We start from the raw sequence: 18,538 nt of genomic DNA, 5'->3' as shown, positions 1-18,538 counted from the left end.
CTTGGGATAGTTACTCTTGTGGAGTGGAGGGTTGAGGGGTCTCAAGCTGGTGGGCAACTGCACGCTAGACTGAGCTCCTCCCTCAAGTTCGGGCCCCCCATACCCCACAAGCCCGGTATGCTCTCCGGGGGCCTCACTTCCTTCATCTGGCCCTGTAGTTTCAGGAATCCCAAAACCCGAAGTGACCTGGTTCCTGGAAGGTGCCCCCGTGAGGAGACAAGAAGACACCATTGAGGTTTATGAAGATGGCAGGTCCCATTACCTCTGCCTGCTGAGAGCCCAGGTGAAGGACAGTGGGAGCTACAGCTGCACAGCCTCCAACGTCCGAGGCCAGGTGTCCTGTGACTGGACACTCCTGGTGAAAAGTGAGTACACCCCTCCGGGTCACCCTGGCTTCTCTGTGGGAGGACCATTCGTGGGGTGCTCATATACCACACAAGTGTCGCCTCCTACAGCCCCTGCCCCGGGTGTACAACCCAACAGAAACGTCATCCCCATCCACATGCCAAGACCAAAGTCATTGCTCAGGGACAGTGATTCCGGGTCAGGAATTCATGGCAGTATCACCTCAAAATAAGCATGCCCAGGCCCGAGGCCCTACCCAGCTGAGACCTCCCTTTGTAGTTTCCTCAGCTGTCTGAGTGGTGCCATGTCTCCCTTCATGACCAGAGAGCCGAGCGTTCACTAAACATATGCGGTTAGAGTAATGTGAGATGATGTGGTATCCCACATCTTTTATGTTTCTTGTAATGTCTGTTTATAAAAGTTAATGCGTGTTCATTGTGGGGAATTTAAGCAATATATAATCTTATGACTCAGAAATAAACGGTATTTTAATGTTTTTAAAACAAAATCGGCATTCTGCTTTTGTGTACTGCTTTCTATTCTGATTTGCTCATGTTACGTAAGTATGTTGCAAAAGTATCTTTCTATACTATTTCTTTCTATATTATTTAATATTACTTGAAAACATTAAAACATTAAAAATGGCCATGTAATATTTCATAGAATAATGCATCTAATTTAGGCCTCCTATTATTATTGAATATTTAGGTTGTTTCCATTGTTTCATTATGGTAACAAAACTGTGATAAATATCCTTGTACCCATCTATCTCTATATAAAATTTCCCCCTCACTTTAAACGCTATTTAGGGACCCTACACCTATGTCGTACTGTTGAGGAACAGATTAAACCACAAGGATAGAGTCAGCAAATTTCAGGCTGTTGGAAAGTCTGTGGGACAAATAATCTTTGCCTATTTTTTTCAACAAATGTACTGGGGCTTTAGGGAAAAGAAGGAAAAAAAAAAGAGGAAGATTGACAACAGATGTTATCTCAGGGCCAATCTTCCTTTAAAAAAAAAAAGATATGTAAGTGACACCAACAATTGCTATACACGGACCTAGCATGGATCCTGATTGAGATGCCTTAAAAAACTTGCGTGAGAATATGAGGAGAACTTGAGCGTTGATAAGATATTTGGTATAAAGGAACTAGTGCTATTTTTAAGATGCGATGGTGGTCTTGTGGATATTTTTTTAAGTCCGTATATTTTAGACATATTAATTGAGTTATTCACTGGTGAAGTGATATGGCTTCTGATATTTGCTTCAGAAATAATCCATGTGTGGTGGGAGTTGGTGGGGGTATAAATGAATTGAGATTGGCCATGAGTTGATAATTATTGAAATTGAGAAACAGGTATATGATGACTCATTATGTTGCTGTCCCTACTTTTGTGTGTGCCTGAAATTTGTCATAATAAACTTTTCAAAAAAGAAGAAAGGAAAAGAAAAGGACTTAGTGGTTCATCCAGATAGTAGAATGCCATGCAGCCTGTACAACAAATGTGGCTGGCCTGTAGACGCCAATGTGAAAGTGTCCAAGATGTTTGTGTGTGCATAAAACATTTCGGGAAGGATCCACAAGTTGCCTCCAGGGAAGGAAACAATGGATCCATAGGAGGGGGTGGGAGGTAGTCTGACTTTCACTATGTACTGTTGACTCACTTCCTAATTGGGATTTGTCTATGTTCATGCCTTTGCAAGGAATATTATCCATTCTTTTTGGAGGTGGGAGTGCCTACAGGCAGAGTTCACAGGTCCAGGAGCCCAACCAAACCTTATCATCCAGGCTGTGTGTCAGGGCAGGGGACACACACATGGCATCATGTCCACCAAAGGTTAAAAACGTGCTTTCGTTGGAGTGTTAGCTGTTATTGTTAAATGGAACTGCACACAGAGACTATATGTGCAGAAAGTTGGGGTGAAGGAGAATGTTGGTTCTCAGAGCTACTGCAGAGCTGGGGCAGGGGGATGGGAATTGAGCAGGCCACAGAGCTTGCTGTTCTTACCAAGATTCCACTGTTTGTTTGTTTTTGAATGAATGCTCTGCAGAATGTTGTAAGCCTTTGGTGAATGTCCAGAGTTCTGAAAAAGTTGATCTTGACAATTTTTGCCAGTGTTCTTGTTGCTTGTTTGAGGAGCAGATTTTCAGAAGTCCTTACTCGGCCGTTCCAGAAGTTCTTCTGGACTCTCTTTCTTCTTGGAGACGCTAATTGTTCTAAAACTTCTCCAGATGACTTCACCAAGATGCAAGTCATGGGATGTGTGTTCTTTTAGCTTCTCCTCAAACCCCGTTTCTCTCTTTTTTCCTATCACTGCAGTAAAGCTGTCTGTTTCCCTTACCCAGACTTCTCTTTCCATCCCTTCCCATCTCCACAAAGATGGTATCTAATAATGATTTACTCTCCCATCGTTTCTTCCATCTCTCTTCCACCCCTTATCTAGAGGCCTCTTTTTCCTCCCTACAAGCTTGCTCTGGTCTTCCCTAGGCTGAAGGAGGGAAGAAAATCTTCCTTCTGCTCCACTGCCCCCTCAGCTCCTACTTTCTCTCTCCTCTCTCTTTCACCCCCAAACTTGCTGCAAGTGTAGCCTGTGTGCACAGCTTCCATTTAGTAATACATCTAACACTCCACTGAAGCATGTTCACTGTGCTCAATGCATTACATGTGTTCCATTTCGTTATCCCAATAGTCTTATGAGATAATTATAGTTACACCCATTTTCCAGATGAGAATACTGAGCTGTAGTGAGGTTAAGTGACTTGTCCAAGGTCACATGCCTTGTAAGAGATAACATATTTCTCACCCATGTTGGTCTGACATGAAAGCCCATATTCTTTTCAGTGACTCCCCAAAGTGTTTCTCTAATGAGGGAATTTGACACTGGCAGGGGGAAGGGGTGCAGGTAGCGCCTCCCCACACCTCTCGAGGTTGTCTGTCCTCGCTTCCCTCAGTGTCAGTCCCGTTCAGAGGCACCATCATTCTGACTTGGAGCTGCTGTCCCACTGCCTCCCCTCCCCTTAGGGGCGCTCTGTTCTAGAGGAGGAAGTGTGGGTGCAGAGGCAGAGAGCTGGGCATAAAGCCAGGCTTCTCCAGGAGGTTTGATCATGGGAAATTATTGACTCTGTCTGTAAAATGAGCTCAAGGAAGCAGCCTCATGGCATTGTCACAGTCACATCTGGAGAAGTACCTGGCACGTGGGAAGCTCTCAGGTACTAGTTTTTGCCCTTAAGTTCCTGCAATATAATATGACTTTCTCCTCATCGCTGTATTGAATAGCTTCTCTTGAAAAGCACAGTGAGATATCTTCTAATCACCAAATCCAGGTACTTCCTCTCAGCTGTCAGCCACCTTGACATTTCTGCAGCGTGTTCGGGATGTTGTAGAAGACAGTATCTATCCCTGTTGCTCTTAATTAAGGTCTCCAAACTACAAAATGTTCCCCAATTCACCAATGTGGAAGGCTTCTGGAAAGTTCAGGTTGGTGGTTCTCAACTGGAATGTGCATCAGAATCATGAGGGAATTTAGTAATGCATAGTCCCAGGCGCCCGCACTTCTGAACTGTTGGCCTAGGGTGGAAAACTGGAACACATGCAAGTCTTTGTCATTTGATTCAGTCCTGGAATTTGGAAAAATAATTATGATCATTCAAGGTTGAAACGTCCTCACCAGGGGCTGTGTGGTCTCTACAAGTAAAAAGATATTCCCAAGACTGTGCAGGGTCTGATGGGATGTGCTGAAGAAGCGAGGAGACACTAGACAGTAGAGTGGGACCGAGAAAGGGGGAAGAAGGAGCTCTGGGCATGCTCCAGGACAGCAGCAGTCAAGACTGACAGGAGGGGCCCGAGTCCCCAAGGAGAGGAGGCAGGCCCAGCTCCTGAGAGTGCCCAGACCTAGGGTGTTTTGTGACCGTGAAAAAGCCCCTGCCAGTTACTCTGCCTCAAGCTCCAGACTCTACACCCGTGGTACTGCCTGCTTCCAAGTGTGAAGATGGTACAAGGCGTCTGCCTGCGGGCAGTCACCAGAGAGGGCCCGCTGTGGTCTGAGGTGGCCTGTCTGTTCTCTGCTCTCGCAGGGCTGGCCATGATGGAGGTGGCCCCCTCATTCTCCAGTGTCCTGAAGGACTGCACTGTCACCCAGGGCCAGGATTTTGTGCTGCAGTGCTAGGTGCAGGTGACCCCGGTACCCCGAATCACGTGGCTGCTCAATGGTGAGTGCCCGGCCCGAGCCCCCTGCCCCAGCAGCTGACCCTAGCCCCCTGCTCAGCCCCCTGGGCGCTTCAGCCCTGCCTGCATTATCACTTGGCTTCCTCCATTTATCACTCTGAAACATTTATGCATAAGAAGGAAGTACAGGGTACAAAGAGAGCATGGGACCCAGAGTCCCCTATTGCCTGGCTGGGGACACTGGGCTAGTTACCACTCCACCTGAGCCTTGAGCTCCTTGTCTGTAAGCCAGGAATAATGCCACCTACCGTCCAGGGTGGCAGTTGTGAAAATTAAATTAGATTTTTTATCTAAAACCATTAACGAGGTGCTTAGCACATAGGTACACAAGCAATTTAGTTCCTTTTTTTATGGCCAGGCTCATAGGAGGCCCTCAGTAGATATTTGCTGAGTCAATAAATGAACAAATAAACTAACAAATTAATGAACCACACCAGAAGTTGCTCAGGGGACCCTGCCTTTTATTTAGTGGCAGGTGGTTTGGGAGTTCATAGACCAGTAATTCCTTTTAATGTTGTAGTCCTATAGAGACATGCCAACCCTTTTTGGTTTTTTTTTCTTTTGCCAAGTAGAGTCCTTTGAAAAAATTAATTATCGTATATTATCAGCTTTCTCTTTTTAAAAAAGCCTTTAAATTCCAAAAGGATGGGCAAACTCTAATTTTAGGACTGAGAGCAGTCCGTAAACTTGATGAAATTGAGCAGGGTCTATTTCATGGATCCACAGGGAGGATGAAGGAGCACCTGCCAGGAGTCGGGAGACAAGGGTACTCGTCCTTCCCTGCCATCGAGTGGTCAGGTGACCTTGGACACTCCACTTTACCTCTCTGGGCACTGGTTCTTTACTGGTGAGGAGATGGGCAGGAACAGAAGGTTTGGGGTCTCGGCCAGCTCTCACCACTGGTAGAATAGGTTTCTTAGGGAGCAGCGACGCTGTCACCTATGCACCATGTAGCGCCATTTGTTTCTGCGCCACTGGCGCATTTATTGTGAACCTTCCTTGTTGGTATAGTTTACTTAGGCTTTTCTAGAAATTCTCTTTAGTCAGTGAGAGAAGGTGCCATGGAGTCTTCCTGTGTGTCATCTTCTTGGGTAAACAAAAGAAAATTGAGATCTCCTTCCCTCTGCCCCTCACTAAGAACAGACCCTTTTTGGACCTCATGACTGACCACCCAGCCTTCTTTCAGCTGAAACAGAACAAGGACGTTAAGGACTAGTAATGGATCTGAGTAAGAGAGTTTCATCTCCCTCTGGCTCAGAGTCCAGACCAGGGGTCAACACACATTTTCTATAAAGGACCAGATAGTAAGTATTTTCAGCTTTGCAGGCCATACAGTCTCTGTCACAACTACTCAAGTCTGCTGTTGTGGCATAAAAGCAGCCAGAGACAGTAGTTAAATGAATATGTGTGGCTGTGTTGCCATAAAACTTTATTTATGGACACTGAAATGGAAATTTCATACAATTTTCACACGCCATGAAACATTCTTCCTCTGATTTTTTCCAATCATTTAAAATATGTAAAAGCTATTATTGGCTTTCAAGCCGTACGGAAGCAGGCTGCAGGCCACGTTTGGTTCACTATCTGTGGTTTGTGGACCCCTGGCCTACAGCACTGGCGATAGTGAAAAGCAACCCAACCTTCTTCTTAGTGAACCTTGGCATTTCCACACTCTTCCCACTAGAGGGCGATCGTGCTCAGGTTGGGTTCTCGGCCGCCCACTCAGGTCCAACCCAATCTTGGAGCTGGGAGAGTTCTGTCTCCCAATTCTGAATGCCCTGAGCCGACAGCTCCTTTCTGGGCCCATCATTCCATCCCATACTTGTGGGGCCAAAATGAGTTATGCTCCAGTGAAAGGAGAGCTCTCAAACAGCTCGTCTGTGCATTATTGACAGCAGAAGCACTTTGATGGCATTCATGGAGTGTACTGGTATTCTCAAGGAAGAGCGGTTTTAGGGTGTCATTTTCACAAAAAATAAAAACAAAGATGATGTTCAGTCCTCTCTGTAGCAGGATCCGGCCCCTGCCTTTCCCGGCCCCCAGCCCCACTTTTGTGAAGTTCGGTAGGTCGGGCAGCATCTCTTCCCTCTGACGCTCCGGCATGCTTGTCAGGCTCTGCAGACAGTCCTGGAGACATGAGGTGTAGCTATGTGCAGAAGGAAACATTTCATGGCAGGGAGAGGACTTCTCTCTGCACTGGCTCCCTCCCTGTCTGCCCACCCCCAATTTTATGAGGTGCAAACCAGAACCCTGGGGCCTGACAAGGGAAGAAACTGACAGTTGCTCCCTGTACGGTGAATGGACACATTCCTGTTGGAAGGCCAGAATCTTCAGTAATGAGATTTTTTTTTCCCCTGGAAGTGAAAGCTCACATCCTGGAATGATAAATTCCTGGGAATATATAGAATTGAGGAAACCATGGAAGTTCACAGCATGCACTTCTGTCTCCGTGCAAGACTTTATGTGACCTGAATAACAAAGGGCCTCTCATGGAGGGGACTCTAGGAAGAAGAGGCCAGAGTTGTTTTTAGTTCCCCATATTTATCTTTTCTGTGACCCTAAAATGCACCTAACTGTACGGAAGAAATGCACCTAATTGCAGCCTGAGGTTGAAGTCATAGAATTGCTTTCCGATAAATATTTGCAATGGGAGATGGAATTCTTGTTTCTGGAGACATCTAAAAGGAGCCAGGAACCTCGTGTTCAGTCCGGGCGAGGCCTCCTCTGCCTGGGGCTGGGCTATGGGCCAGTTGATCCTGTAAGATTCTTTCCAGGCTCAGAATTCTGTGAAGTCCAGGATGTGCATTTGGGAACTGTTTATTTAAACAGAATGCACAGAACTATGTGCCTTTCCCTCCTGCAGTCTGAATGCCTCCAGAATCTCTCCCCACAGTCCTTCCAGCCTCAGTCTTACTCCTCCACCCCACACAGCCACTCCCTCTCCTTCATCTTCCTAGAACCTGCCTCTTTTTCCACCCCAAGCCTCTGTCCAGCTGACCGGGGGTGAGCCTGACACGCCATTAGCCCTCAGTGCATCTGAGCGAGCGTGGCGAGCATCAGTGTCATGACAACAGCTGCCCCGCTGAGGACAGGGCTCACGTGCCCACCACTGAGTGCTCCCTGGCCTGAGCCTTCCTGTGCTTCCCTCCACAGAGCAGCCCATCCGGTATGCTCACTCCACCTGCGAGGCTGGCATGGCTGAGTTCCGCATCCAGGATGCCCTGCCGGAGGACCACGGCACCTACACCTGTCTGGCAGAGAATGCCTGGGGGTGGGTGTCCTGTAGCGCCCGGGTCACTGTCCATGGTAGGAGGCTCTGGGCTCTCCCTAGAAGCTGCTTTCCTGCAGGCACATCTGCTATGGAGAAAGAGCACTGTGCCTGAAGGCAGGCAGGTGGAGAAGATGCCTCTGGGAGTTCACAGTGACAGGGGTCTACCGTGGGAGATGGCCATGCAAAGGCCAGTTCCCCCCTCTCCCCACCAGGGCTGAAGGAAGATGTAGGGGAAAGAGGCAAGAGCTTCATTGTCTCAAGAAGCTGCAGTCTGGTAGGAAGAAAACCATTCACAATGAAAGATGACCTAGGAGGAGTATTCACATAGCCCCAGGACTTAGGGGTCTCACAGATGAGCCTTCACATGCTGGGGACCACTCGGTATCAGTGTGCTGGTCCTGAAGCTTCTAGAAGGTCACAGGTTATCCCCCTCTTCCTTCTACCCCTGCTCCTTCCTACCATCCCAGGCTTGTTTTTATACATCATCAGCCTGGTGTCCGGTAATCTGATTATCATGGTCATCCATTGATCCGCGTCAAGGGCTTAGTCTCAGGAAGTCCCTGGGGAGCCACAGGCCTCAAGACAGAGCTGTCTGGGCTGTGGTATTAGCGGGCTCGCTGACAGTGCCCGAGGAAGTGCTTCTTGGGTCCAGGGCGATCAGGTAAGCCTGACTCCCCACCCTCGGCCCCGGCCTGGCCCTCAGGTCCTGTGTGTGACTGGCACCTGGGTGCTGAGACCCGGGGCCACTGTGCTCTGCTTTCCCAGCAGACTGTCACTCTGTCCCCCAGGGCTCAGGCCTCTTGGGGAGGCTCTCCCTGTAACGTGAGCGGCTGCCTTCCGGGAGGCCATAGATGTTTCACTGAAAAGGACAAGGGAGAAATCATGTGCCAGTTACTATGTTAAATACTTTCAGCTCACCTGTATTTTCTCATTTAGACTTCAGCAACCCTGGGTGGGGGAGCTGTTCACCCAATTTTACACGGAAGGGTCTGCATGTCTCAAAAAGTTAACATAACTTGCCTAAGCACAGCAAGCTAGTAAGTCAGGCTGGCCTTCCAAACCCAGATCCTCGTGACTCTAAGCTTGTGCTCATTCCCATCCCCTGCCCTGTTCCAGAGTGTGCGTCCGCTGGCCCAGAGGGGCAGGCTGGCCCCCGTGGGCCGGGCAGTGTCGCCCTTATGATAAGGAACTGGCACAGACGGAGGATGTGGCCGAGGCTGACTCCATGATCTCTTTGTCTAGTGGGCGCACGCTCCCTGGCCTCCTCGATTTCTCTGGAGTGCCTGGCATGGAGTAGTCACCCAGGAACTGGCCTCCGCTTCCTTCCAGGAAGCCCTCCACGCTGGGGTGGGAGCCTGACTGTGGCCACCAGGAGCTTGTCAGCCAGCACTCTGGTTTACACATTCATCCCCTCCATCCTCAGGTCTCATTTCATGGCTCCTTGAGGGGCCTCGGGAAATTGTGGTAACGAGATCCAAGAGGTGGCGAGCAGATCTGAGCCTTGTGCCCTTGGACCAGGGAAGCAGCTCTCACCCTCCCACCAGGGGGCTCTCCTTGGCGGTCTGTGTGGCCCACCCTAAGGACTAGTAACAGGCAGAGAGAGCCACAATGACGCGTGGTGGGTCTGTTGTCCAAGACTCCCCCTCGCAAGCTTCAGTCGGCTGCCGGCAATCCAGTGCCTGGCCAGATTGTCTGTGTATAGATTGGATTAGAGAGACCCAGCTGAGCTAATAGTCCCACCAGCGGTGGGGGTCCCTAGGTGAAGGATCCAGAAGACTTTGGGGGCCACCCTCCTGGCCCCGGGGTCTGTGGGAGGGCGGGGCCGGGGTGATTGCCCATGGAGTGCATTGTAAGGCAGAAGCAGAGAGGTGCTGGCAAGAACGCCGCCAGAGCCGTTTGGATTTCTCAGAGAACAGCCCTGTGTGGGGACAGCCCCCTCCCAGGGTGGAGATTGACTGGCCTGCCTCAGAGGCTCAGATACCATAAATGGTGAAGGAGGCCGAGAGAGGCGCCACGCGCTCAGGCGGCAGCCCTGGGGCTGTCTGCCCGGGATTGGGGCCGGCTGAGCCTGGCACGGGGACACCCCTGGCTCCCGGCCCTGAGGCGCCTGCGAGGCTCGAGTCCACCATCATCAGCTGTGGAGTTTTTCTTACTTTATTGGCAGCTCCTTTGGCTCCAGGTCTCTGGGGCAGCGTGGGGGTGGGAGATGACTGCAGCAGGGCCTTGGGCCCCGCGGTGCCAGCCACGGCTCCGGCCTTTCCCGTAGCTGCCCAGGCCTGGCCTTTCTTCTCGCCACAGTGTGGCACCAGCCCCGCGGGAGCGGGATGGGGAGCTGACCACCCAGGTGTGACTCCTGCTCCACTGCTCATAGCCCTGCGACCCGGGCTGCTCTTCCGTCTCCAGGCCTCATCTTCCTCCTCTGTGAGATGGGGGCACTGGTAGTCACCCCCAGACTGTGAGGATTAAATTAATGAAAACACATGATGTCCTCAGAACCTAGGAAGCGCTCTGTAAGGATGTGCTGTTACAACGATTGTCCAGCACAGCCCCGACCTTCAAACAAGATAAAATAGTTCAAAATGCCAAGTGTAAGGAGTGGTCTTAGCAAAGGATCAACTTTGCATACAGTGGGTGGCTGTTAGTCTGTCTGTCTGTTTTTGGTAAGGGGAAGAGAGAATCAGAATCAGAGAAGGGAGGTGTTGGACCAGCTGCTGAAGCCATAGCCTGGAGCACCCCATTGTGGGGGCTCTGGCCACAAGGGGGCGCCATTCAGCAACGCATCTCCCTCCCGTTGTCGGGTTTCCAGGCAGGGAGGTGTCTAAGGGCAGGTCTGCTGGAGGCGAGCTCAGAGTTGAGCAGATGCTTTCCTGAAGGCCAGACAAGGGGACTCATCCTCACTTCTTTAGCCTTTTGCCAAGGTTTTGTAATTATCCAGAAATTGCTGGCCCAGCACTCTGACATGGTTTCTGCAGCCGTTTTCCCCTGCTTTCTCTGCCTCCTCTCCTCTAAACCCCTTCCTCCAAAAACCAAGCTAACTCTCTCCCACAGATGTCACTTCCTCTGGGAAGCCTTCCCTGATCACCCCAGAATGAGTTCTTTTACCAGCCTGTACTTCCTTTAGCGGTGTGTTTATTTATCAACATGTCTTTACTGAGTACCTACTCTGTGCCAGGCGTTGTTCTGGGGAAGCTGCGGTGATTGGGGTAGACAAGCTCAGCCTTCATGGCAATTAAGTCCGGGTGGGGAGATGGGCGATATCAACACCTGGTTTAATCACATACTGACAAGTGCTGCTAAGAAAATGACAGTAGAGAAGGAGGGAAGGGATCCTTTTTCAGCTGGGTGATAAAGGAATCCTCTACGAGGAGGTGAATTTTGAGCAGAGACTTCAGTAACCCAGAGAAAGGGTGCTCCAAGCAGGCGGTCCAGCAAGTACAAAGGCCCTGAGTCGGGAACAAGGTCAGCCTATTCAAGCAAGCCGGCCAGTGTGGCTGCAGCAAAGTGAGTGGGTATCCCAGTGGCAAAGGATGAGTTTAGAGAGAGGCCAGGGTACGTCATGCAGGTCCTCTAGGGTAAGGAGAAAGCATTTTATTCTTTTTTTTTTTTTTGAGGAAGATTAGCCCTGAGCTAAGATCTGCTGCCAATCCTCCTCTTTTTGCTGAGGAAGACTGGCCCTGAGCTAACATCCGTGCCCATCTTCCTCTACTTTATATGTGGGACCCCTACCACAGCATGGCATGCCAAGCGGTGCCATGTCCACACCCAGGATCCGAACCGGCAAACCCAGGGCCACCGAAGTGGAATGTGCGCACTTAACTGCTGCGCCACCAGGCCGACCCCTATTCTAACTGTGAATTTTCACTTTAATTGCTTGTTTAATTGTCTTCCCTGCCAGACTGTAAGCTCCCTCTAGGTAGGACCTTGTCTTATTCATTGTTGCATGTGGAACAGGGCCTGCCAGGAGCATGTGTTCAGTGAGTGAATGAAAGAGCACACAGACGTGGGTGAGCCTCCCCCAGTGCAGGGGGCACTCCCTCCACCTCCTCACTTGCCCTGGGGCTCAGTGCTCACTGGAGTGTGTAGGAAAGCCACAAACCAGCTCTCAAGAGTCCCTCACCAAATACTCCTTTCCTCCCCCTACTCTAGAAGAAAAATCCCCAATAGTTAACCAGGCGGTGAAAACGTTCCCTCCAAACCCAGGACGGAGCCCAAAGAAAGGATGGTGAATCCGGATTCCTGCAGAATGCAGGAAGACCTGAAGGAGAAAAACTATTTCAGTTTATTTGGACTAAGTCACTGGTGGGGGGCTTCCTTAGGCTAGAATATTTTAATTTATCTCCCCCTGGAGTATCTTTGTCAAGGGTAAAATTCTTAAGTGACTGGATTTATTAACCTGCTAATTGTACCCATTTTGACATAGTTTCAGCCTAATGGTTTGTTTATTTATCTGAAGGTCTGCTGGGCCTGTTAAAGTCATCTAAGGACATAAAATGCGGGTATGTTAGAAAAAAAAATAACCTGATCTCTAGAAAAATATGAAACTTAATAAGCATCTTTATTAGGGTTTTGATGTTTTGATGAAGACCTCCTAATGAAAATAGCAGGCACCAGCAAGTCAGCCCTTCACAATGACAGTGGCAGTAGAAGCCAAGGTTTTCAGATTCATTATGGACCCTCCGTGGGGCAGCTTCGAGATCCGACAGCTTCCCATCATTTTAATGGAAGACACGGACTGCCGCCTCCTCTCTCCTAAATTATGCTCAGGAACTTTGGCCACAATATAATCTGTCCAGTTGGTATCAGGTATGGACCTGTCCTCCATGAGTTTGAAAGCACTGAAAACATTTTTAATATGTATATTAACTAAAGAGAAATTTACTGAAGGAGAAGGATAAAAGGTTTACCTTGTCTATTTTTTAATTTAAGAACCTTAGTCCACCCCAAACATGTGTCCAAAAGTCTTTTAAATTCTAAGAAGGCAAGCAGTTAAATGTTAAATTATTTTATAACCAATATTTTAGTTTTATATAGATTGAATACAACAGAATTTGGACATGTGGGTCTTTCGTGTCACAGAAGGACTTCTGAGTATATATGGTCCATTTGTGTCTGTGTCATAGAACTGGAGCCTCATTTTACTATTGGACAGTCAGAGATTTATACCTGTCTACTTCTGCAGCCCATCGTAGGTCATGTCTACCTACGATGTCTACCTTACTTGCTTGGAGTCCATGGTCAAGGATGCAATCCAGAATTACAGCTGTGTGCCCCTCATGCCCAGTGTGCTCTGCGCTGTGGCATGTGGTTTCCTGGCACTCTGGGGAGGGAGCATGGGTGGTTTCGATGCTGTACCTTTACGTTCAGAGTTTGGCTATAGCTCTGGAGACCGTAGGAAGGCCGTGGTTGCAATGATCCCAGCTTCCTGTCTAGCAGCCCTGTCATTACCAGCCAGAGACCAATACATCATGGGCATTCATGCATTGTTGTTTCCTTTCATTCTTTTCCTTTGTCGACGAAAATAATCCATAACCAGTCTATAAATGAAAATTTGGGTGAGTTTATTCTGAGCTGAAATCTGGGGGCCTTTCTTCCCACAGGAAGAAAGGGCACTGAAGAAGTGGGGTGCACAGAGTGGTTATATACCCCCAAACAGGGTGTTTCACATATGATTGAAATGTCCCTCCCACAATAGTCACAAGATTGCCCTGTGGGCACGGCACTTGATGGACACAGCAGGTTGTGGGTCTGCTATCTTGGTGGGCATAGCAGGAGGCAAGTCTATTGTCTGGAGCTGGGAGGTCACAGAAGAGCACAGCAATCAGTTTCTAGCCTAAGGAAAGGTGCTTAATCCTTAAGGAGACGCCAACGTTGGGAGGGGCAGGGAAGTTGCACCTTTATCTCAAGGGCCTTTGTTCTTGCCTGTAGGGAAAGTCTAAAGCAGATATACAATGCATGCTCAACAGCCACGGTCAGGCCCTTTGGGAAAGACAAGGTCAGGCCGAATTAGCTTTATACCAAATGGCTTCCTCATATTCTCCAATATATCCTATTGCTTGCCATTTTTATTTGTCACCTTGCACACTTCTCTTCCCATTTGCCTATGTTCTGGAGAAGTCAGTGGGGGGAAGGAAAACCAAAAGAGAACAAGGCTATAGGGGGAAGAATCTCTTTTTATGCCACGGAAGTAGATATTTTGCTGACTCTCCTGGTAGGTTTATTGGTTAGGAGACAGAATTTTGTTGGAAGAGAATTCCAGTACCTCCCTGGGAGTTTACACCTCTCATAAATGGCCTGCAATTGAGAAGGGGCTCGGCTTCCCCTCGGCTGGGTAAGGTAACCGTCCTTGGAGGAGTCCTCTAGAGTCAACGGTCCCGGAATTTAGGGGAAGGAGGAGGCTGGTCTGTGATCCCTGAACCATGCCAGACTTTGAGCACCAAATAAAGGAAGAAGGAAGGGTTGTGTTTCCAGAAGTCCCCTTCAGTTGGTGATTTACTGAATTTCCATAGGGTCACAGTGAATCAGATTTGCTGTCAGAATGCTATTTTGTATCATAATGACTAAGGAAAACAGCCCAGGTTCAAAGTTTAAGAAAAATCCTCAGTAGATCCAAGATAAGGCAATCATTTCCCTCCCCCCAGCCATGCATTTTCAGGAGATCTGTGTGTCTTCCTCTGAGTAGTGTTGCTGGAGGTGATGGTAGGAAGCAGGGGAGGGCCATTCCACATCTGTTTTCATTTGGTGACCACCCGTGAATCCAAGGATGTTCTTAAGTTGCTGACAGACCGGGGCTAGAGCTCTGAGAATGGGACTCAGTAAATGGCAGTGACAGCAGCAGGGGCGTCCCTCCACAGAGGAGAGCCCAGCGAGCTCCTTAGATGGTCGAGTGTTTCGTACCAACATTCTGGCTCTGTTTTATATTTCTGCGTCATCTGTTTAAACACTTTAAATGTAACATTCCACAGTTTTTTGTTTTAATCTGAAACAAGATTTGAATGAGCTGGGAGCCTGCAGAGGGCAGTTTTCAAGGAAAAGTACTCAACACATAAACGTGTGCATTTAATGCACTTCGGATCCATAAACGTGGGGCTTCAGAGAGGAGCAAGTTGGCTAGTAAAAGTAGACTAAACGCTTCTTGCAGAAAAGGCCTCCAAGGAAACAGTTCAGAATTGTTTTTCCTGCTAAATCCGTAGAAAGGAAATGAAGGTGTAGGAAGGAAAGAGCAGGAGAATTGTAGTGGAGAGGGAGAATGAGCTCGCAGCAAGCCACTGAGCCAAAGGCTGGAGGAGCCTTAATTTCAAGACCAAGAGAAGCTAATGGCCTGTTCGCGTCTCCAGGTTTGAGGAACAGGTTATGCAGGTTATTGTGTAAGAATTAATGAGAAAGGTAACAAATTGTGCCTGCTATGGTGGGTATTTAACTCTTTCTCCAGATAAGAGCTTTTCAAAATAAAATACTGGGTTAATACCAATTCGTATGAGTGTTTTTAAACTAAAACCACTATCACTGAGTGTTTTTAATGAGGAACGTTGTTTTGATGGAAAAAAATCTAACCAGTTAGAAAGCTGGTTTGTTTTATTTCATTCCCATAACAACTCCACTTTCCACTTTTGAATTAACTCCACTTTACAGATGAAGAAAACCATGGTCAGAGGTGAAGTCAGCTGCCCACACAGTGTAGCTAACAGGAGCAGCCATGTGCTTTCTACTCTGCTGCTCAGGGGCCCTGAGAAGTCATCTGATGCTCAAGAGCGAGAATTTAATGTCTCAGTGCATGGCTAGGGACTGCCTTCAAAAACAGTTTCTGACGAGTCAAAACAGAGCAAAATGGCCAAGGAGGAAAAACTGGAAGGGTCACTAGGGTCAGAAAGTGATGTCTCTCCCTCTCTCTCTTCACCCCCTTCCCTCCATCCCTCACCCACAATCCTTCTCTCTTCTCCCCATTCTCTTCTCTCTTCTCTCCTGTCTCCTCATTTCCCTTTCTCGAGTCTTGTCGACAGCTTCAGTCTCTGTGGCATCATGTTTACTTGTCAATAACCTGCTGGCAAGTATTCTTAATCTCTGTTCCTGTCTTCCCCGTAGGGGGACAGGCTGGTCCTTTTCCTCTCGCTCACAGTGGAACAGTGCACCCGGTGGCTAGCTGCTCAGTTTAACGATGGAGCAAGTCAGGGAGGGAATGGAGAGTCATTGGCTTATTGACCAAGTGCCAGAGCCACAGATCAGTTCACCTTAAATCTTTAATCCTAGGCCAGTAAATCAAGGAGACTGGCTCTTCCTTGATTCCAGAGAGAAGGCCCTCTCTGGGCTTGACCTCAGCAGAGCAGCAGGAAGCACAGCTGGGAAAACCTGGGGTATATTTAGTCTGGCCCCATCTGAGCTCGGTAGTAAGTCTGTCACTGGGTCCCAGGGACCCCTCCCTTGCTATTTGTGTGCCGCGTCCAGTGCTTGCTCTTCCCGAAGGAAGAAGGGTCAGGTTCCCTGAGGCGCCATTGCCAATGGGGGCCTCTCGCCGCAGACCCTGGCCCACCTGCCCCTGCCTCAGACCACAACTGTGCCAGATGATGCCTGAAGCACAACCCCAGAAGAGCACATCTCCAGGGTAACTGGGAACTCTGGGCGTGAACACAGTGACAGAAAGCTCCCAGTGGAATCTCAGGACTGGCCTTTGTCCTCAGGACAGCAGAGGGAGAGCATCCAGACCAGGACCCTGCTGGCCATGTCAGCCCCAGGGTCTTCGGACAGGCCAGCTTCCTTCTCTGAGCCTCAGCTCCCTCCGCTGTAAGATGGGGACACGATCTGCCCTACATCAGAGGATGCTGAGGTTAACACTGACTTGAGCTGGAGCTGCGAACACCTTTGGGATCATGAAGTGCTGAACTTTGTAAGGAATTGTTACAATGTTGTCTCAGTGGCAGCTGTTGATGTCCTTTCAGATCTCCGCCTGATGAAATGTGAATGTCCCGGTTTGGGGGACTTTTCTTATTGTAGTTTTTGTCAGATTGAGTTTGCCCAGCCGAAAAAGTCAGTTGGGTTAGGAATGGCACAGAATATTTATTTTTATACTTATTACATGCCAGATAATGTTCTAGCTGTTTTACATAATTTCTTTTAATCATCTAAAAACGCTACAGTATTTATCACGTTACACTAATGATGTAAGCATTACACTTATCAATATTGTATCATCATCCATAATTGATGATAACTGTATTATCATCCATTTGGGGGAGAGAACACTGAGGCTTAGCTTGGGGAACTTGCTTGAGATCATGCAGCTAGAGCTGTGAGTTCAGAGGGCCAGTTTCGTCTGTCACTTCTCAGTTTATGAGTCTACACGAGACTGAGCACAAACGGAGGCATGGTCTATGGGCCACAGATGAGCCGGAATCATTTATTTGGCTTTGGAATTAAGTGAAATACACACACCTTGCCCTTTTCACCTGGCTTGCCCCTGCTCTGATTTAGCTTTCCCCCCTTGTCAAGGACCTAGGATGTAGATCAGCAGATAATGCATTTGTCCTCGTGGAGAGTTCACCCTGGGCACCACTGGAGACGGCTGGTTCCCTTGGAGGAGACGGTCTCCAGGACATCCTGGCCTTGCCGTCAGAAGGCCTGGGTGTGGGCTCTAGGTCTGCCTGTAACTGGCTCTGTGACCTTGGGCAAGTCACTTCCCCTGGGCATGTCCTGGCCTCTCTATCAGTAACGTGGGGTGGTGGGGTTGGGACTCAGATTTCGGGGTTCTAGTTCAGGTGGCTTTTCTCAGACTGCCTAAAGGAAGCTCCTTGCCCCCAAACTGAGATCCTCACCAGCTCCGTATCCCAGTGCAGAGTGTGTTTGTAGGGAGGGTTGGTTGGTTTTCTTACCCCATGAAGAATTTGGGGCTGTTGAGTGCTGGGGATGATTCAGCCATTCACCAGCCTGGATTCACAGTCCCTCTAGTCCCGGTGACCCTAAACTGCAGGTCTGAGAACAGGTTCATTCTGCACGTGGACTCCCAATCATTTCCCTTTTCCCTCCGTTCTTGCTGTGGGGTCTGGGGGAACGAAGCCCAGGGTCAGAGGCGAGGGAACCCAGTGCCAGTTCCCATGTATTTAGTCTCTCTCACTCATCTCTCCCCTGGAGGACGTGTAGCCAAAGTTTGTTCTCAATTTACTTTAGATGTATCCCATGATAGTTTTAAGCGACACGTTTGTGTTCCTAACAGAGTTTGCCTCTGGTCAAATAAAAATGAGTCTGTGATCCTTGGGAGAGGGCCCACTCTCCATCTGTTCTTTTGCTGTTGATAAAGCCACAGAGTAGCCGAGCCCGAGTGGATGGGTGTGAGTCAGCTCCCGTGCTAGCCTCGCTCAAATGTTAACGTCCATGGTGAATCCTTGTTCAAAGTATTTTCACATATTGTCTCTTTAAAACTCCAAAGTCCTGTGATGATGCTATTGTTTTCCTAAATACCGATGTGGAAGTCGAGCTTCAGAGAGAGGCCGTGATTTGTCCAAGGCCAGGCCCCGGCCTCAGATCATTTCCAGTGGGTTCCAGAGAACCGTGTGGGAGGCAGTGGCCAGGCCACCGTCAAGAGAAGGAGATGCAGATATGCTTTTAGTCCCCACTGGCTGAGAGCCATAGGGTGACGTGGCTTTGCCAGAGCCCCAGGCCAGGAATGGGGCAGTGAGAAGACCCAAGTGTGTTTGTAGGGGGGCACA

General features: G+C 48.9%; 1 protein-coding gene across 8 annotated transcripts in view; it reads left to right on the top strand.

Annotated features, from left to right (window-relative positions):
* MYLK (myosin light chain kinase) overlaps window positions 1-18,538 on the top strand; it is a 257,906-nt gene that overhangs the window by 144,915 nt on the left and 94,453 nt on the right. For 7 of the 8 annotated variants that reach the window (XM_046658090.1, XM_046658087.1, XM_046658086.1 and 4 more), the window contains one exon: window positions 159-365. In XM_046658090.1, the coding sequence (XP_046514046.1) occupies window positions 159-365 (207 nt within the window). Of the gene's footprint in view, window positions 1-158; window positions 366-2,499; window positions 2,502-18,538 lie in introns of those variants that run through there. The other variant, XM_046658094.1, reaches the window with a different exon arrangement.

This window comes from Equus quagga, chromosome 4 (genome assembly GCF_021613505.1).
Source record: "Equus quagga isolate Etosha38 chromosome 4, UCLA_HA_Equagga_1.0, whole genome shotgun sequence".
NCBI lineage: Eukaryota > Metazoa > Chordata > Mammalia > Perissodactyla > Equidae > Equus > Equus quagga.
The sequence above is the reverse complement of the archived record's forward strand: the minus strand, read 5'-3'. Positions and strand labels throughout refer to the sequence as shown.